The sequence below is a fragment of the Heliangelus exortis genome, chromosome 9 (genome assembly GCF_036169615.1).
Source record: "Heliangelus exortis chromosome 9, bHelExo1.hap1, whole genome shotgun sequence".
NCBI lineage: Eukaryota > Metazoa > Chordata > Aves > Apodiformes > Trochilidae > Heliangelus > Heliangelus exortis.
The window spans coordinates 17,161,395-17,182,286 of NC_092430.1; the positions used below are offsets into that span (position 1 = coordinate 17,161,395).

The 20,892-nt window shown below is 44.7% G+C and overlaps 1 protein-coding gene across 5 annotated transcripts; it reads right to left on the reverse strand.

Annotated features, from left to right (window-relative positions):
• Window positions 1-697: 697 nt before the first annotated feature.
• Window positions 698-19,960, reverse strand: EIF4E2 (eukaryotic translation initiation factor 4E family member 2). 5 transcript variants are annotated; one of them, XM_071752452.1, is made up of 8 exons: window positions 19,845-19,960; window positions 18,931-19,045; window positions 17,490-17,624; window positions 14,954-15,058; window positions 11,923-12,075; window positions 11,698-11,834; window positions 3,691-3,769; window positions 698-1,182 (listed from the first exon to the last, which is right to left on the reverse strand). In XM_071752452.1, exons 1-7 carry the CDS (start codon window positions 19,862-19,864, stop codon window positions 3,724-3,726), a joined length of 711 nt encoding a protein of 236 aa, XP_071608553.1. In that variant the 5' UTR covers window positions 19,865-19,960; the 3' UTR covers window positions 698-1,182; window positions 3,691-3,723. The 5 variants fall into 5 exon arrangements, 4 of the variants coding, with proteins under 4 accessions (XP_071608553.1, XP_071608556.1, XP_071608555.1 ...); XR_011727514.1 differs by lacking the exon at window positions 698-1,182 and adding an exon at window positions 6,569-6,728; XM_071752455.1 differs by lacking the exon at window positions 17,490-17,624.
• Window positions 19,961-20,892: the final 932 nt, after the last annotated feature.

Genomic DNA, 20,892 nt, shown 5'->3' on the forward strand with positions numbered 1-20,892 from the left:
GAGGAAATAATTAGCTCCTATTGTTTCCGTGGCATCTGAATTGCAGCCATGCTGGCTTTCCAGGCAACAGTCCCTCAGCCTAGCCTCACCCCAGAGGACAGGAGGCAGGGTGTTACTCACAGCCCCTCTTCTGGTCACAGCCTTCATGTAGCCACTTGGGCCATCACTCTCTTCTGCCACAGCCACTGAGGATCCAGTTTCCCAGATGACCAGACTTGCAAATCTCAAGGCACCCAAGAAGCATGCAGGGCCCTGCATTCAACCTCTCCCTGGGTCCAATGCAGGGCAGCACTGCTGGCTCTCCCCCAAGACAACCAGAGTCAAGGAAACTAAGTGACACCAAGCACTTCTTTGTCCTAGTTTAAGCAAAGCTTGCATCCCTCTCCAAAACACTCTCCCAATACAGGGCACTGCTAACCAGAAAGCATGAATGAGGGGCAAATAATAAAGCAGACATCCAATTTTTAAGCCAGATATTACATCACTAACTCCTCTGCCCAGGTAACTTCACATATGTAGTGAAATTTAGCCACTACTGGCACTTGGGGTGGTTTGCTGAACTGCTGCTTCATGTAGGTGGACAATACAGGAGAGATGCTTTATGGAGCTGGCAGAAGCAGGCCTTGAGCCTTAAGACCACCTAGAGAAATACCATAACATTAATTTTTAGACAGGGGCCAAAAAAGAGAAATGGAAAGAAACAAAGAGACCCAATAATTTATTGGCAGAGCTGAAAGGGGGCATTTGAAAACCATAGGGCTGACCCTCAACTGGGAAGCTCCTCCCAGCTGCAGAGAGATTTGTAATACTGGTATCCCTCAGCAAAAGGCTCTGACGTTGAGGCACAATCCCAGAGATCCTGTATGCCATGTAGAGAAAGAGAGGAAAGTGCTGCAAGATGCGGCCCCAAGGGCACACTGCTAATTGAAAGGTTGGCCTCCTGCCCCACTGCTAAAAAAAAGGTTGTGTATGACAAAATCAGCCTCTATTGTCACCGCTGCTGGAGGGCTTCAGATGGATCCTTCCTCCAAGGAGGAGTGCAAGAGAGTGGCCCATGAGTCCCTTCAGAGGTCGGAGGGCACTGGTGGAGACCTCTCAGTGCTTTCAACACGGAGAGAGGAGCTTAGTGCCAACTCTTGTTCTCACAATGTGATTTTTGTGTTTCGAAAGCTTGAATTATCCCTGGAAAACATGAGGGAAGAAAGAGGTTAAAGCTATGCACTCCTTCAGATAACAGCACTCCCCATTCCACCCACCATGGCTACCAGTCTTGCCACCCTTGTATGTCACCCAAGTAAATGCTTGTTAAAATGCCAGAAAAGATCTGCTTTCTAACTAGAGTCTTTTCACCTAAGTCAACCTGCTGCTCCAGAGCACTTGGAACACATGGAGACCCTGGTTCACCCACACTCACTGAGAAGAAAAAAGTGTCACTTCCTGGGAGCAAAGTGTATAACAGACTCTGGAAACCTCCCTGTTAGATTCTGTGTTTAAACAGCTTTCAAGATCTCTTCCTTCCTAAACATTTGTTCTCAGGGATTCTGCTTGGAGCACAAATATACCATCAGTCCAACCTTCTCCTGCCTGTGCCCCTCATATTTAGGCTCCTTTTGTCACACTGTCAACAAGTTTTAGCATCCTGAAAAGGCTGTTTCCCTCAAGTTTAAACAGAAAAATTTCTTCAGCAGCTTTTACTCACATGAGTACAGCCACAGGAGTCAACAGGGTTACTGACAAAGAAAGGACTGCCATGTGGCACATGGCAGTAACTGAAGATAGGGCAGGTTACAGAAGCCTGTGTTAATGCTTCTGGCCTGTGAGCAGCAGCAACAGGCAAAGCATAATTACACATTAATAGAAAGGTGGTGTGTTTTTTTAAACTCAAATGGAAAGACTTATTTTGAGAGGACTGGTTTGGCAGCTCCTCCCATAACAGGGACAGGACAGTAAATTGCCCAAACTAAACACAAAGGGATGCCCCAACATCACACCAAATCAGCAGAGCTGTAAAGAGTGAAGGCAGCAGCTTCAGAAGCAAGGTACTCTGAAGGACTGTAAAACCTTGCTTAAAGCCTTGAGCTAGTGCTGTCGGCTGCACTAAGAGCTCACAGTGGCTGTAACATCACAGCACAGTGTATGCTGGAACCAGCATCGGGCTGGAGAGCTGGAGGAGCAGAAGGAAGCAAAAATCACTCTAAAGAGAGTTAAACAAGTTACTCTGCTATGAGATGAGAACAAAAACTACATCTGGAGGCCATCTGCAGAAGACTGGGGTTCACCTTTGCACTTGCCAGCAAAGCAGGCTGTGCTGTCATTTGGGAACACAATTCAGGATTCATTAACTGGATTCTGGTTAATTTACAATGATGGTTTGGCTTTTCATCACATACTGCACTTTTACCTGTAACATCTACCTCAGGACAACAGCACACTTTAGTGAGCTCTTTCTCAGATAGGTGTCTCTATTTCCCTTCTTTCTATCTTTATCAGGGTGCCCCTGATCATCACTACTCTTCCTGTATTGGTAACCCAATACAGCTGAGAAGTAAATCAATCTCCCACTACTTTCCTATACACTTGGCACATTTGGCACACTTCTGAGGCTGGTATTTCATGAAGTGAGCTGGTTTCCTCTTCATGGAGGTCACTTGAATGTCATCTAACAACAACAACACTAAGTCCCTGTGTAACATTTTGTAAACACTGATCCTCACAAAAAGTCAAACCTGTGAGGAAAGACTGATATTACTTTCACCCATTACTTCAGAGCAAGCTATGAGAACATTGCTTGCCAAAGCTGTAGAGGGAAGGTTTTGGGCTCCCCAGCAGCCCCTTGGAGCTCAGCTGTGCTGGAGCAGCTACATACTACCACTGGGTGGGAACTGGGCAATGTAATGCTCCTTTCCAGAGAAAGCACTTGGCAGTGCAGCAATCCCACCTGGCTACAACCAAACGTAACTCTCAGCACCAGGTCTCTTGCTAGCCCTTTTTTAGGGAAGGGCCTGCTGTCAGGGAAGTGGGCACTGGAGGGGCAAAACACTCTGAGCTGTGAGGCTCACAGCAGCCCTGAGCTCACCTTAACTATTTTCTCTGCACATGATCAGTTGCTACTACCAGAAGTAGCAGGTAGTTTCACCTGATTAGCCACAGCATTATAATTTCTAAATACAGGAGCTACTGTGTGTCCTACCTAAACAAGCTTTTATTGACAGACTAATTTATTCTGCTCCAGCCCACTGTCAAGAGCAAAGGCACGTATTGCCAGGCTCCAAGCACCCCTCTCAGTGTCTATCACATGGATGTGCTTAGCATTCATTTACCACTCCATATCTGCTTACAGTCAACCCTAGGCAACAGACCCAAGCTGAAGACATACCTCTCAGCCTCCTGGGATGCAAGCACCTCCAGGTCTGGGATGCAAGCACCCTTGCACAGAGGAGGGACACATTAGCAAAAGAGTACACAGCATCACAACAGAAAATACTGAGTTAAAGGAGACAACGGTGAATGGTGGTATCTTCGGTCAACAAAAATATTATAAAAATCATTTTGACCTCTGGGAAAAATCCACTTGCAGAATGGGCCCACCACCAGGCCAGTAAGGCAAGAGAATATGCCAGTCCATGGGAACAAGGTTGGAAGCTGAGAGGTATGCCATAAAGTTATATAGGAAGAAAGATGAGGCCCTACCCTGGGTGTGACAGAGGGAGAGAGAGCGTTCGATCAGCGGCCACTGCTGTTCACCAGGCCATGAAACTCCTCCCAGGCCCTGGCAAGCCAGAGGGAAAAAAAAAATGAAATAAAACCCAAAAAAACCAGCACTTCAGATCAAAGGCTTCTTAACTTTTAACGAGAGCAGAAACATTCAATGGCATTTGAAAGGCACTTGTCTTCAGAGAGCAAGGCAATATTCTCTGATAGCCCTAGTGGATAGAAGCATCCTTAAAACCCAGCCAAACATCTGACAGCACGAGGCAGCTTTAACGTTCTGCACAGACATGAAGTGTTCCCACTGGCTGCTGCTGATACAGCCACATTAATACCCAGAGACAGGTATGACCTTCCCAGTCACAAATGGAATATCTATTTCCTATTGCAAATAAAATAGACGATGTTACATCTTCCTGGAGGATTATCACATTCCTTGGCTGGTTAAACTCAGCCAGTTACTGGCCTCATGCTTCACCACTAACCTGTGTATGTAGTAATCCCCCAAAAGGGGCTTCTTCTAATACCACGGGGCTTAGTTATTACAAAAAATCTTCTATCAGGCAGCTGAATCCAGTTGTTATTAGAAAGTCTCATTTCCTATTGTAAACCTGCATTGTTGGTGATGACCCAATAAAAACATTACAGCTATCTGAAATGAAAATGTTTTCAGATAAGTTGGAGGCAGAGGCCTAATGCTGCATTCCCCAGTGGAGAATGTTACTGAGGGATGAAGCTAGCAGACTGAGAAATTGCTGTCTGTTTTACGAAAGCAGCATACTGAAAGCCCTCTCAGGGAAAAGATGCCGAGGTTAATGTGAGCATGACTATTATCTTCTGGGAACAGAGATATCAAAGAACCTCATAGATTTCTGTGCCCAGCAAAACACTGCTGGTGCCTACAGCACATGCCAAGCCATTTACTGAACGCAGAGAGTCCTGTGGAGCTAGAGGGACCCTAAAGGGAACGCAAGTCATCCATAAACCCAAACCATCCTGCAGATTTTGTTGCTGGTACTTATCAGCTACCTCACATCGATTTATACATTGCCTTATCAGGCCACTGCAAAATGACAGCAAGTCCAGAAACTGAAATCCTTTATCAGTCAGCCTCAATGCCCAAGACAGACCACCAGCCTGGTTCTTACCTGAGCCTCACAGTCAAACTCCAAATCAGCATCTGCAAAAGCAGCTTAGGTGTCATACCCTCTTTCCTAGCAAAGTCATAGCCCCAAAAACCACAGAGCACACTGGCACAGTGCCTGTCACATTCACACTGCAAGATTGTACACCACATACAGCCAAGTCTTGCTGAGAGACCAACAAAGAGCACACAAACAAGGTTGTCACTGTGGTGTAGAGCTTGGAATTTATGACGCTTCCTTCCCAGATCACAGGACAGCATGTCCCTCTTCTGAAAGAGATGAAGGTGATCAGCTGGTCTGAGAGGCCTTATCTACAGCTGGCTAGGTTTTCCCATCAGTGTCCCTCCATCCCCCAATCCTTCTGATTTTGAGCAGGATGGACAAGTGAGTAGCAGTATGCTTCTTGGAGGAGAGACAAACCCTCAAATGGCTTATTCTAAGCAAGGCAGCAGCACCTTCATCCCCACAAGTCTCCCCAGACACAGCATGCTTCAAGGCCAAGAAATCTTCCAGAGAAAGAAAAACTGTCTATGCCACTGACGCAAATGGTCAGCAAATGGTACCAGACACTGTGGGTACAACTGCCTCCCTGCAGAAAAAAAGTTAGGGGGAAGTGAAGCCTTATTAAGCTGCTGAATACAGGTTGGAAAGCTATGCACAACTCCAGTCTCATTGAAGTCTCTACTTCCATGTTTTTCCTCCAACCTCCCATGCCTTGCATTTCTACCACATTTCCATCAGCCATAAATCACATCTTCTTTCTTCTCCCACAGTTCTCCCCAAACTCCTAACTTCTGTTCTCTGAAGAAGGGACCCAAGGACAGTATTTGTCAACATAATTGATAATTTATTACCTCTTTCAAATCAAGGAGTTCCCTATTCTGACATCCCAATAACATCATGCACATAGTCCTTCAGCTGCCAAGTCCTTCTCACAGACGTAGAGAAAAAAGCTCTTCTAGCCAAGAATTCTTAAGCCAAGACCCTCATACATATTATAGCACTAATTACTCCTAATATTTGCTGACTTGACTGAAAAAATCCACCAGGATGTGTCTGCCCTAATGTACCTAAACTATGCTAGCAGAGCAAACTGCTCTCCATTTCGTACCGAACGAGGCTGCCAGTTAATTTCGTCTGGCAGAATCTTTACGACCCGTGACGTGCCAAAGGCACACTGCCAGAGAGTCTAAGAGGTTATTTTTATGTATAGACATTTTTAGTACCTTATTGCTATACTGTCTGTGCAGCGATCAGATACTCAGTGAATTGATCCCCAACACTTAGCTCTATTCCCATTGAACAGATGGGAAATGGAAACATCAGCAGGCTAAATAAAGCCAGCCAGAGCTGTTCTTGCACACTCATTCCTGACCCACAAGTGCTGAAACTTCCCACCTTCTCCCCCACTGCCCTGGGTGCTCCCTTTATCCCCATCAAGTAAGTCAGAGGAAAAACAATGCAAAAAGGAGCCATTATCAGGGACTCCAGCAAAAAGAGGAAGAACAGCCACAGCTGCTTCAAGGGACTTTCCAAGTCACCACTGTGCAAGCAGCCCTAGCTATTTTCTCAAACCACCCTCAATCTTTAAGTCCCAATAGTTCCCCTGGGCAGCCCTGCCTCATTACCATCTCTTTCCCCACCTGAAAAAGGAGACAGAGAGCTCATAGCGCATGCTACCCTCACAGCAGCCACCAAGTGTCCCTTCCACTAACCTGTGTGTAACCTCCCAGCACAATGACCACTCACTACACTCTGCAGGTTTGGTGTCCAGAGGAGCACAGCCTCTTCCTGGTGCTTGAGGTGCTCTATCAGACTGTTTGGGATTTGTTCATGGCCAGTCAAGAACTTTGTGACAGTCCTGAAAACCAGTTACTTCAAAAGAAATAAAAATAAAAAAATCAGCATATTCTTCTAGCATGAAATAATTATTTCACACATCTGGCAATATCTGTAGCAAAGGCAAACAGGGAAGCCACCATGACTTTGAACTGAACACATCTGAACTGACCTCTTTCAAAAGAAACATGCAATAAATAGGTGACAGTCACTTATTTGAGTGTAGACTTCTTTAAGAGACAAGCCACCAAGACAAGGAAGGCTTTTACAAAGTCACAGACACTTCTGAATAAAGCACACTATGGTGATGGAGAATGAATCAATGCATCCACCATTTCAAAGCCCAGTTCTACAGATGTGCTCTTAGACTTGCAGCACCCGAAAGTATTACTGGAATTGGAGCATGGAGTGATAAATGAATTAAGCCAGTATTGCAGAGACTTAGGAGAAGAGGACAGCTATCAGATCTGGAACCTCACCACTCTCCTCTAGCTTTTATTCCTGCTCTCAGATTTGCAGGAATGAGGGCAAAACAGTGCAGCTCTCTAGTCCTGGTGAGACCCAAGACCACATGATGCCTTTCACTAGCAGGCATCAGACAGTGTGTATGGGTCCCATTTGCAAACCATTTAACTTTAGACAAGGTTAACCCTGCCCACACCACTAATTATACAGTCAAAGACAAAGATAACACAACTAGGGCAGTAGTATTAAGAAGTTCTTCTAAGGTCTTGGAAATTAGCAAGTAAATGGAAAAACCAGTTACACAAAACCATAACATGAGTTACAGGAGTAGCTGAACTCTGCTGTAACAACGTGGGAGACTTGTCACAAGCACCCCACCACCACTGTAATGTCACAAACACTGATCTTGCTAAACACCCTTGCTAAACACTTCCATGAGGATTTCTCCTCTTCTTTCCTCACTTTATTTTGTTATTCCTCACTTTTTTGTCCCAAGAGCCTTGCCCCTGCACTCTTCTTACAGTGCATACCTACAGTCTCTCCATAGGGTATCTCCTTGTTTCCCAGCTAAAATGTGGTCTGAGGCCATTTCCTCCAGCTGCCTACAGTGAAATGAACCCGGTGCCAGCCTATTAAAATCAACTATTCTTCTGATTTACTCGAGCTGTCCCATTAGTTATCAGTGGTGACTTTGAAAGGAAAGAAGAGTTTTATACCCTGCTCAGCCCTCACTGCAGCAGGCACTTACAAATAACTGAAGCTTTGTTTTCAGAAAAAGCAGCCTTGCTTTAGAGCTGACAGAACGATCCATAAAGCCACACAGCAACCCAAGTATTTCCAGACCAACCAGCTCAGTGGCAGCCTGCTGTGTGACCACAGGTCTGGTCTTTCCTGGCATATGAAGCAATGCTGCTGAATTTGCCTGGGACTCCTAGATGGTACTGCAGGTGGGAGTTATCAACACAGGAGGTGGTCACTAACTGCACAGTTATCACCATGGAAAAGAAAGGCTGATAACCCCAGACAAGGCAAAAGTGTATGCAAGACAGCCAAGTACTCCATGCTACATTGCCCAAAAAAACAAACTTTACAGCGATCAGTTTAACTCAATCCTTCTCCCAGCTGCAGCTCACTCACTACAGATACCTGAACATTTTCAGTGGCTTCATTGAGACATGACCAGGCTGTGGCCAGAACCATTATACTTTAAAAAAAATCATTGTGCACCTCCTAAGAGAGCAAAGGTTAAGAAGTAATTTTTTTTTTTTTTTTCTTATTTCCAAACCAAAGGGAGGGCCTCTGTCAACTGGACCACATGACCTCCAAGGTTAACAACACTGACGAGCAGAACCTATTCAATGGTTCACTACATCTCAGTGCACCACTCTGGGTCCACTTTCGAGGGAACAAAGAGAAGCGATTCTTCTACAGCTTCTGAAACAAGGTAGCCCATAAAATGTCACATATGTTATTTTCAGGAGCTCAGCACTGTAATGTCTAAGGTACTATAAATCCCCTGAATTAAGCTAAATCCAAGAGATTGCTCTAGCTCTTCTAGAGAGATTGGAAATTAATACAGATTAGGCTGACCCTTCCACTCGCTGGGATTTAGGCAGCTTGTCAATATCACAAGCAAGAGAAAGGACAAACACGGGAAAATTGCAATGAAAGATCTGCTTATCTAGCTAAAAGCACAAGCCCCACCACTGAGAGCAGAAAGGACAGAATGCAGAATAGCTCCTTGGAATAGCTGTGAAGCAACAGATAGTTTTCAAACGCAGCTTAGCAGCACCACCACTTTCTGAAACAAAGGGGGCTGCAGCCTCACTGACAACTCATGAAAAATGGTGTCTAAAAATGCGTTAGTATGAAATGCATCATCACAAAAGGAATATATAGAACCTGAAACACAGGGCTTAGGTTCCACAGTGAGGGGCATGCTAGCAATTTCTACAGAAGTGTTCATTTACAGTGTGTCAAAAGCTAATCCAGGTCAATTCACTACCTAAAAGTCAAGGTTTTAGAGAAACGCCTGCTCTTTTCTTGCTAAGCATGTTCCCTTCCCCAAAGCACAATCAATGCCAATCAAACCCTGCACATGAGCAGAGCTCTAGTGGAGAGATGCAGCCCATACAAATGAAAAACGCCACAAATGCCCCTAGAAAGGCAGCCCTGACAAAGCCTACAGCACAGCTCTTCCATTAGAGCCTTTCATAAAACACAGCCAGAGTGTGAATATAGAGTGCTGGCTAGAGAGCCCTCCCGGGTCATAAATCACATGGTACATGCGCAGCATAAGTGGAGTTTATTCATGACGGACAGTATATCAACAGGGCCTGATAGATGGGTAAGGAAAAGGAGCCAGGCTTTATGCAGGATAGAACTAGTTACAGAAGAGATTCTTCATTAGTGAGAGAATCTTAATGATATGAAGCACAGCCAGGCAGAGTCAGAATGAATGCTGGGGCTGTCCTGCTCTTCTCTGTCAATAAAGGAGGAACCCCCACCTCTGCAGCTGCTGCTTATTGGTACCAGGTGAGAAAGGCACAAGAAGTCAATCCACACATCACTACACAGAAACTCCACTGACAAGCAGCTCTGCTCTGAATTTTCACCACTGCCATTAGACAGAGATGTCGGACAGCACCGCAATCAGGCTGCTGCAGCTCAAGCAAGGCAATGGAAAAGAGAAGAGCTCTCATGATCCCCTACATGGCAGAAGGTTAATTGCTTAGATCTACTTCACTAGGACAACATCAAACTCCTGACTATCCCTCCTGCCCACAGAAGAGTAAGTGGGAGACAAGCCAATCCACCCCCATTTAAGAATTGCTCCCAGTTGCAATTTGAGCTACTAAACTTGATTCCTCCAACACCTGTTATTCACTAGGACAAGCTCATTCTGTCCCATACATCAGCAGTACAAAATGAAACTTCGATGTTATGCAGGAAGAGAGGACAGCAAGCATGGCATGCTACACAGCTGCAGGGAAGTAAGACCATGACACTTGATGCACCATCACTCAAGGACTAACACCTGCCAGAGCAAGAAGAGTTACAAACATTGCTCTAATGGCATTCTCTGTGGTAGGAAGTGCTGGTGGCAATAGCATCTAAGAGAAAGGCCACATCATTTCCATTCTAAACTTGATACATGAACCACTACAGCTTAGGGCAACTGGTTCAGGACACCGCTTTCCCTGCAGAGACTTAGAGAAGTCAAACACCTCACTCCTCCCACCACAAAGCCACATCTTCACAGTCTGCTACTGCTGAAAGGAAGTAAAATAACCAGCTACCTGTCCACAAGAGTACCTTGCTATCTCATGACATGTACAGACAGCCAATAGTGCCCTCTCCTGGCTAAAAGTGCACAAAAAACCATAAACACAAGATCAACTACAGAAGTGGGAACCTTCAGAAACCTAAGCTGCCTGGAAATGATTCATTTTGATAACAATTTCTCCTTCCCTTCTCCTTCCCATGCGCACAGGAGGGAGGGCCACATGGAAACAAGACCTCTCTATTACTGCTAGTATCCCACATTCAAAACTGGCCACAACTGGAAGCTAGTTGTTTGCTAAAAACAGGATTGATCTCACCACACTTTTTGACAGTACACTGATGACAGTGTGATTAGCTGGAAAGAACAAGCTAACATAATGAAAGGAAGTAATAAAAGGTACTTGCACCTGATTATGGGCTAGATTAGAAAGCTCACTGCTCTATCAATGTCATTAATTTGTTTCACTTTTTTTCCAGGTACACCTTTTGCAACTGTTAATTTAACCAATATGACCTAGTCAGTGTATTGGTTTATAATATGCTTAAGAAAAAAAATATTTTACATTATTCACCTCTGACTAATACCTATACATGCAATTTTTTTGTCACTTTGTGGGAAGTAAAAGTCATCCTAAACAGCCTGGTATGGTAAGTTATAATGGCTTTATTTAAAAATACATCTGTCCTCTCTGTGTACTCTGATCTTTTAGTCTTGTTAAAGAGCCTCTGTCACCAGGGACTGGAAGACCTAATATACGACGTTTATTATGATTAGAAATAATTTGTACAGCACTGTAAATTCACACCGCACTTTCCCAAGATCATTTATAAGTCTAATGGCACTATAAATCCCCATTCGCTTCCGCACTTTATTCCCCGGAATCTCTATGTATTCAAATGATCTTGTCCCCCCCACTGCAATCTTATCTTTGAATCCATCAAGCCACAGTCCCACACTGGGCTGCCCATTTCCCAGGTGACAGGCTGGGTGGATTGCTAACAAAGTCCTGGACTATACACTTTAAAAAAAAAAAAAAAAAAAAAAAGGACTTACTTCTAGAAAGAAACATCCCTAACAACAGCACAATAAAGACACAGATACTTTGCTTTCAAAGGGCACTGGCAAAAAATCACTGCTGTTTGCATTACTGTTTGCAGAGAACAGCCCCAATACGCTCAGTTCTTGCAATTTGCATTAAATTGCTCAAGCACGCATGCAACCAGCAGCAGGCCCTCCCCCTGCCACCAGACGTACTTGATGCTATCGGTGTGCGTTTTGTATTCCATGATGGTGTTGGGAGGTAGGTTGAGCACCCTTCGTAACGTGTCGCGTATCCGGGCTGTCGTGGCCTGGTCGCTGGCTGTCTTGTTCCATATCGAGATAATATCCTCCTACAGAACACCACGAAGGGGGTGAGCAGATGGTACTTTTTGTAGCCCTGCCAAATGGAACTACCTGCCAGCTCTCAGAAGTGCTTACCTGGAATCGGACAGAGACGACTGCCCCACAGATTTCTTCCCCCACCATAAACTGTTCTCCCAACATTGCCAGAATGAGATTCTCCCAGCACCGCGATGCTAAACCCTTTCGCAGGCGGATAATCCATTTACCACCATTTTTGTTGGCATCATCCTAGGAAAAGGGGCAAGAAATCAATTTATTTTCTTCTAGCTATTTTTCTGCTTCTCACTAGACAGCAGAGCCACAGACAAGAGCAGATATTGATTGGGTGGGGCAAGGGACAGAATGGAGGTATTTTCAAAGAAAAGCATTTCACTTCTCCCCCCCACAAGCAGAGCGGAAGAACTCACCACTTACTTTGAATACAAAGTATTTGAAACAATGACTCTCAGCATTCCCAATGAAGCTCTATGCACCCAAGACTTGAGCTCAAGTGTTTTGATCCCACCAAAAAAGACTAACACCAGCCTAAATTTGTGCACAGAAGCAGAGGCAAGGAACCTAAAACTTTTCCTACAGCCAAACGCAATTCTCCCTGTGTCTAATCCTTTGTTTATGTACTTCTGCTTGTAAAACATGAAAAATCCCTCATCACAGGGCAAGGGAGAAAGGGAAAGAAATTACAAAAAGACTTTTCTTCCATATCTCCAGGAATTGGCACACAAGTTGTGTTACAAAACCAAAAGGACCAGTCCTTTCTCTGGTAACCACTGACATGACGACACATCCACCGCTGGATGTTTGTTCCAGATTGCAGTGACCCAAGGAAATAACCAAAAATGAGAGATCAAAGAAAAAAAATTATGCTAAGCAACTAATCTGTCACCACAGAACTGTGATTCCTTATGTTGCACCTGAGACGAGCTGAAAGCTGCTACAAACTCCCCAGCTTCACAGAATGCACACCTGCATCAAACAGCAGCTCCTCCTCTGTGCAGAAGGCTGTAGCACTCTCTTGTATAACACTGTGGCTGCTGGGAAACCTTACAAGGTGAGAGGGGAATAAATTCCATCCAAAGCCAAAGAGAGAGAGGTAGGAACAAGTCAAAGAGGTTGCAGTTAGGAAGGGAAAGGGAAGACAGGTCTAGGACAGAAACAGAGAAGAACAGAGGATAAACTCAGAGGAGACTGCTCAACACAGGACACCCCTGACCAGATCATCAGCAATCCCCTCTGCCAAACTGGGACACACCTGGAAGATGCTAGGCAAGGCAGCCCAACCCTTTTAATGAAACTAACTTTATTTTAGCTTCCTTAGGGCTCAGATAAAGCTGAACATTTCAGTGGTCTTCGAGACAAAAAGTGCTAATGAAGCAATCCTGAGAATACGTGGAAGCGCCAGCATAACAGCAGCATTCACCAGACACCCAGTTTTCATACATGTGCTAAAGCTTGTACTGAAAGAGGCAGGCATCCACTCTGGGCAAACATCAAAGCAACAACAGCCACATGCAAGGTAAAGAATCCAAATAAACACAAGTTCCAGGAACATGGATTACTCCCATAAGATGCAAACTTTCTGATTAAGTGTCCTTGTTTTCCAAATTGAGAGCATCACACTTTAAGAATTAAGCTATCTAGGCTTCAGCCTTTAAGCAGAAAGTTGGTTATAGCTCCTCAAACCTTCCACAGTGACTGACAGTCAGAAGACAAAATGGTATTCCTCAAAATACTTCAAAGGTGGTTTAAGTAGGTTCAAGACTAGAAAGAGAACAGTGCCTGGGAGGCAGATGCTGTATTGTGTGCTTTATGGTTATTGTTAGTTTTTCTTCAGGTTAAACAAGCTTCAGTTCAGTCAAGCATTTGATTTCCCTTTACCATAATAATAATGATCTGCAGCCCAGTAAATCACCAGCAAGCATTATGCTTAGTGCTTCTGACTTTACCCAGAACAGGCACACATGGATCCAGAAAAAGGTAAGAGCTGCAAACATACAAATACATGACTACAAACAACTACATTAAGTACGGACTAGTCTGGAAAAGAAAGGGGCATAAACAAAGCCCGACAAAGCAAGCAGCAAAGGGAAGGCCAGCAACCAGATCCCAGATCTTCTTCTATAAATACAAGAAGGGAATGAGGCCAGAAGTAAAAAAAACCCAAAGAATCTCTCCATCTCATCTTAAAATGACTGCATAAAATTGCTTTCTAGAAATTCTGGTATCATTAACTTGTGGACTCTCTGGTTGACACATTACCAGAGCAGCTAGCTCACTGAATCCAAAGAGGGTTAAACATTTTATATAAATTGTATTTGCAGTAACTGGCTATAAAACACCTTGCTTAAAATAATTGCCAACTAGGGTCACATATAAATTTCTCAGGACTGAGCAGCATAATTAGGTACTTCAGAGCAACACATAAAATTTTCATATTGCGAATGGTATTGGTCATTGCTGGAGACAAGCCAGGAACTGGAAGAGTGATTTGCTGGGCAAAGATTGTGGTGTTTTTTTTCTTTTTAACAGATTTGGATAGGTATGAGCAGTACAAAACTAAGTGCCCTGGAAAAAAAAAAGGAAATTAAGGGCTAAATCTTCTTTCCATATCCAGCTCTACAAACAGCTTTAGTCTTTTAACCATATGCAACTCTTCTTTCCTTGGAGTTGGTTTATTATAAGGTTTGTTGTAGTTCACTTTGAGAGGTCCAGCCGTTTGAGAGGAAAGACTCACACTGCTGGCACTGGACAAAGGTATAACAAGGGGTAAGTGTCTATATTAGCAGGCACAAAGCTTAGCTGGGGTCTCCCCTTTGTTGGGCTCCAGGTAACACTGCCCAGAGATCTTCTGGACTAACAGGCAAAGGCAGTTCTGCAGCCTTTGGGGCAGTGCAGGTAGCAACTCTGCATCTTCCCACTCCTCTGCCAGCAGGTCTCAGGACTGCTAGGTTACATGGGACAGAGTTTGAAGAACAGGTTGAGAAGTAACCCAGATGCACCCAAGAGAAGCCTGGAGTGCCATTTATCGACAAGAGTACTTTCATTATAGAAGGTTCCCTCCAGAACACTCTAGGAAAACATCAAGGCAGAAACGAGGGCTCCAACTCACCTCCCACATGGGTTTGATCCCTTCTTTGAAAAGATGAAAGTCACTATGGCCTGTCAGGTCCCCAGGACGTACCATGTGACTGTAAAACCTCCAGAACTGCTCCACCTGCAATGATAGGAACCACAAACTGAGGCTGCTCAGACTGTTTACAGCCAAGATTCCTACAGTAAAAGACTTTGCTTTCTACACCTGCTGGCCAGAGCCACCTTCTTCTCTTCAGTTCTGTTCTAGTTTCTTGTCACAAGGGTGCTGATTATATTATATTACAAAGAGTGCCCTTTGCTGGGATAGAATTATAGAACAAATTTTCTATTCAGGGAAGTTGCAATTTTTGAGAAGACTGCAACAACCAATTCTGTGAGAACAAAGGTGATAAGACACTTTGTTTTACTTTGTAGCCAGCCCTGGTATGTGGGTTTCCATAGTGATCAAGGTCTTTAGCAGTTCTGAGCTAGCCAGGTGCTGAGGCAAGGACGAGCAAACCCAGGGCAGCTGACCAGAAGTATTCTGTACTGTAAACATTAATCTCACTATAAATTGAGAAGTCTGCTGAGGATGGGACTTTTGCTCTCTGGCCACAGTCCTGGAGGGCCTCATCTGTGGTTCTGCCCCCCAGGTCTGCTCTCCCGTTTGCTGTGACCATCGCGCTCTCGCTGGAGCTGTGGTGCTGGCAGTGCTGGACATCTGGCAGTCACTGCTGGGAGCACACAGCTCACCACCACTGCATGGGCTGAGTATAACTTTGTATTTCATGCTAGTATTGGGATTAGTATTAGTTCTTTGTTATTGTCTTATTAAATCTGGTTTTGTTTGAATCCATGGGTCTCTTTTCCCACTTTCCCTTCTTGGATGGGGTCATCGGGTGATATAATAACTGCTTGAGCAGAGACCTTAGGATACCCAGAGGTAGGATCAGAGCTGTTCCTGACTGGCTCCATTACCAGACTATCACTTGACATTTTCAACAGGTGCTTCTAAAGTCACTCGGTGCTTGCCTGAAGAAATCTGTGCTAAGATAACTGCTGCTCTGGAGAACAGTTACAAACACATCTTGTAAATCCTAACTGCCCAAACTGTCAATCAGTGGATATGTGTCAAGTGCATCAGCCATATCCAAGTAGAGAACACTACATGCATCAGTCTTGCATTAACCACTGCTCTCTGCAACGGTGGAGATTGCATGAGCCTCCAAATTAGACTTTTTTTATATTTAACTTTACTGTTTTCCAAGGTTGAGTGGAAATGCCCTCTAGTGGTTAGCATTTGAAAGCTTTTAGAGATTTCTTCCAAAAAGCAAATAAATTTGAACCCGGATTTAGACTCAGACAAGTCTTTCTGAAGTTCTTCCTCCTCCTTAAACACAATTTGGAACCAAACACCGTATCAAATCTGCTGGCCAGCCTCCCTCCACCGTAACTCAGTTGTAGAGCTCCCAACCCACACAAGCAACCACAAAGTCTTTGCAGAAAATAACAGCAGAATGGGTGAAGTTTTTCCTTTAAAGAGTGAAAAATCAATATTAAGTCTATACTGGTTTAACAGACACAGAAAAGTTATTGACACACCATCATGCAGCAGCCACATTTTTCATTCTCTGAACTAAAAGTACTTGCTCATGCAGGGGAATAGAGGCATTAACTACCCATGATCCAAATAGGCTGAGACAACACCAACCCAGCTGTCTGGACAGGTGTATTTTTGAACCACCCAGAAAGGATAGAGGGATATTTTTTACAAATTATCCCATTGGAGAAGATAGAGATTTACTAGTGAGCATAATTAACATTTGTAAGGGACCCTGGGAAATCTGGACAAAATATTAGATTAAAAAAACCCCACTATTAAAAAAAGCAGCCAAGTCTTCCCAGCCTTAATAATGATACTATTTGTGGTGCATGTGCAATACCGATATGGTTTGCTTATGTACCTTGGGATCTTCATGACACTTTTACACTGCCAGTGTCCTGCAACCCAACGCAGCCTTTCCAAGATACACACCATTTATTCCGAGAATAAAAACATCAAAGAGTAAAGGGAGAAAGCAAGGAAAGTTTGCCTTTTAATGAACTTCATTGCAACAACAAACTGCACCTTAGTCATCAATTCTAGACAGGCCAGATGCTTGTTCCAAACACAGTCTTTGTGGTGGGAATACAAGCAAGGGGGAAGTGCCAGGGAGGCTGTTTAGTTTTTGCATCACAGCTACATTACATCCAGAAAACCTGTTTCTTTCTTCTCTTCTTTACCTGTTAAATTCTGCTCCAGCTATCAGATTTCAGCTACACTGGAGTTCTTTTCATTTTCTATTATTATTCCAACTACCACCACTACTGCAGGCACAGATGTCTAGCACAGGGCCAAAGAGAACTGCTTAAGACATGTCACCTGCTGCAGGTAATTCAAGAACTTGTATGTAAATCATGGCAAATCCCTCACTCTGCTCTGCAGAGTGAGCACAGATCACAGGGACTAAGCCAGCCATGATGACAGCACCATGCCCAGGTGACAAAGAGACAACAGGGACATATATACTCACGGAGGCAAAGGTGCCAATCTGTTTGATGTTCTGTTCATAACTCTGTGAGCTGGTAGGCCTCCCGGGTGTTCGTCTGGAGTACCAAAAGGTGTAATTATACTGCAAGGGGTGCTCAGCTGGCCCTGGGACAACAGCCTGCAGATCAGAAAAGCTTGCTTACCCCTTATGCACTCCTCTAAAGGGGGAGTGGGAAAAATCACAATCACAGTATCAGAAGTTCACATTTTCCTGCCCTCACAGACCATAAAACAAACAACCGATCCTCATTTTTAAAGAAAAATACTATTTCTGTCTGAAATGGAACATTAAGCTGACAGCATCTTACCACTTCAAAGAATATTAGAAATTTGGAGTATAGAGATAACTAAGGAAATAGCAACATAAGCTCAGGAGATTGTCACCAAAAAAGCAACCCTCATAACTATTAGAGACACTAAATTTTCCTTTAGTCCTTAAATGTTCCTATCTCAAAGAAGACAGACAAACTAAATAGGGTAATCCAAGAGTTTTAAGTTCTTCAAATGAAGGGAAAAAAAAAAAAAGACACTCTCCTCCTCTGGGAAGAACAAACCCATTTATACTAAACCATGATTCAAAAGCAATACAATTCTTTGATGACACCAATTCCCTTAAGCAACCAACACCCTAACAGTTTGGGAGGATTAGTCTGCCAGAACTTGTTGCTTTGATGTAACCAATCACTAGCAGTGGGCAGTGATTCTTCCATTTCCAAAACATCAATTCCTGATTGAAACAACCTCTAATGAGCACAAAAGAGGCCAGAGCTCATTAGCCGAGAGTCAAAACTAAAAAACAAAACAAAACAAAACACAAAAACGCTCAAACAAAACCCCCTCATCTCGCATCACTTGATATTGTTATAGGGGTAACCACAGTTTAAATTTCTATTTTCTTCTCATATATGGTAACTTTATAAAGATTGACTTACTTTAGACAGAATACGTTTCCTAAGATTAAAAAACGGGATGTTTTTTTTGTGTACCCTTCTTAACTAGGGTACATTTACAAAGACCCCATCTTAAGAGTTATTTCAACAATGGCAAACAAATGAGAAACACATCCTGGCAAACCAACTGCAATTCACTACTCTCATCAACTAGACCTTCCCCTACATACTCCTCATAGAATAATTCTTTTTTTTTTTTAAATAAAGCTTTGTTTCTCGTTTCTATTCAAGAGCCTGGCAGAGCACTAGCTACATTTGTGGAGGGAGCATTTACCTCTCAGATTATAAACTGACAAAACCATGTCAAATTATCCAAATCCTAATGTAGCTCCTCTGTCTTCATTACATCAGTATCAGTGCATTAAGTGACCACAGCCCACCAAGTCACGTTTTCCTTACCCCTGAACTGAGGACTGACTCTCTAGCATGTCCACATCATGCCTTAGCGATGGAATGCAGGCACCAGCACCATACCTTCCTCTTGGTAGTACTCTGTGGTTTCTCCCGATCATTCTTTTCCTTCTCACTGTCTTTCTGTGTGTTATTCTCCTCATTCTGGTCATGGTCTCCACTATCATCATCTTTCAAACTGATAAAGAAAAAGAGCAAAGAAAGTGACACTTGCATCTCCCAGCTGAGAAGATTTGTACCAAGCCCCAGCAGCCTGTCCTTCTAAGCTCCTCCATAGTACAAGGGCTACAAGTGTTTGTAAATCTGCACTTGATAACCCACACAGTAAAAAGTACTTCATCTTTGCATGTCCAGAGCCCATTGCAGGTGTCTTAGCACACACTCTTAAGCTGAAACAAACAAACTGTCTTTTTAGAATAAACTCAAGAAGTTCATACTAGACACAAATCTGCTGTAGAAAACCACAACTACCATCAGGACCTCTTAGTGCTTAGAAGGCAAACACGAAGACCTGTCACTGTAACTCTGCTGCTTCTCTCCCATCCAGCTCCCCTCGCCTGTCAGCCTAGCAGAGGCAGCTCCTCAGGCGATCAGACACCACGCCAGCTGCCTGCACCCCACAGGTCTCTCTGCCCGCCCCCTTCCCTGCGAAGGGACGGAAAAGATGAGTGAGAAACAGGGCCAGAAGGCGGCCTGAGCCTCCCCGGCCGGCCGCACGGCGCTGCACGATGAGGGCCGCCCCTCCACAAGCACAGGCTTCTGCCACCGGACCACTGTCCCACCCCTCCGGGCCAGGCAGCAGCACCCAGGCAGGGCCGGGACGGGCTCGGAACAGGGATGTGCGCGGCCCCGTGACTCATCGCGTCTCGCCTGTCCAACGCCGAGGTCCCAGGGAACCCCCGGCAGGGAGCGGTGCCTCGCAGCCCCCCGCAGCGTTGTTGGGTCGGGGGTCGAGGAGGGCCGCGCCGCAGACTTACGCGTCGAATTTGTTGTTCATCGTCGCTCGCTGCCGCCACCTCCGTCCACCTCAGCGACTTCCGCCCCGCCGAGTCCGTTTCTAAACCTTTCCGCCGCTTCCGGCCAGGGCCGCCCCGTCCCGCCCTTCCCCCGGCGCCACAAGCAGAGTGCAAGGCAAAAGGAACGGAGGGGAACGAAAGGAGAACGTTCCCGGCCGCCATCTTGAGTGCGGCCAGCGGGCGAGCCACCATGTTGGGTGTGGCGCGAGGAGGGTCCTTCAGCCAGGGGCGGGAAACCGCCGTCGGGTGAGGGCTGGGGGCTGACACCTCACACGACTCCCGCTGCAGGGACACGTCCAGCGGGCTCAAGTGCCTTGGCGTTTTATTCATAAGTGTTCATTTTTCTCTGGTAGATGCGGTTTCAGGAGTCAAAATCTGTCACAGGACAGACTTTAAGGGGTCTGCCCAACTTATCTCCTGGGGTGACAAGCGTCTCCTGGCTCCCACACATTCCTTTTTCTTTCAGTGTGTAGTGAGGGATGGTGTAAAGCTTGAGCAGGTGGGGCTGAGGGAGTATCCCTACACAGGCCACTCATCAGTGTCCTTTATCCTGTGAGTGGATCCATGAGGATCTACAGCCCATTGCTATGGCTGCTGACTTTATTGCTCTGTGTCCTGCTGGAGACACAGATAGGGCACAGGGGTGGGAAGGAAAAAATATCGTAACATTCTGTAGAGATAAATACTGGCAGAAATAGTAAAAAAAAAAAAGAAAGTATTTCCCAGCTGGTTTCAGTTACGTGTAAAAGGAATCTTTGTGCTACCTCAGTAAAGGGAAGCCTTGCAATGAGGTATCCACTTTCACCAAAGCCCTCCTGCACTTGTGTTGCACTAGAGCATCATCTCATGCAGAACTGCTTTTGTGTATAGCAGGATTATGTGTCCTTATATTCAGTTCCATGGGATGGACAAATAGCAGCATCCAACTCTTCCTCTCTGAGGAAGACATTATAAATAAGCTTTCTTCCAGTCCAGGGTGGAACAACATTTCTGTATTTGTCATGACTGC

Excerpts from the sequence above, each read along its gene's own strand:
- EIF4E2 (XM_071752452.1), bottom strand. The coding sequence starts at position 19,864 with ATGAACAACAAATTCGACGC. Across the intron at positions 19,046-19,844 it reads ATGAACAACAAATTCGACGC|TTTGAAAGATGATGATAGTG; the intron begins GTAAGTCTGCGG and ends TTTCTTTATCAG. Across the intron at positions 11,835-11,922 it reads TCGTCTCTGTCCGATTCCAG|GAGGATATTATCTCGATATG; the intron begins GTAAGCACTTCT and ends GGTGTTCTGTAG.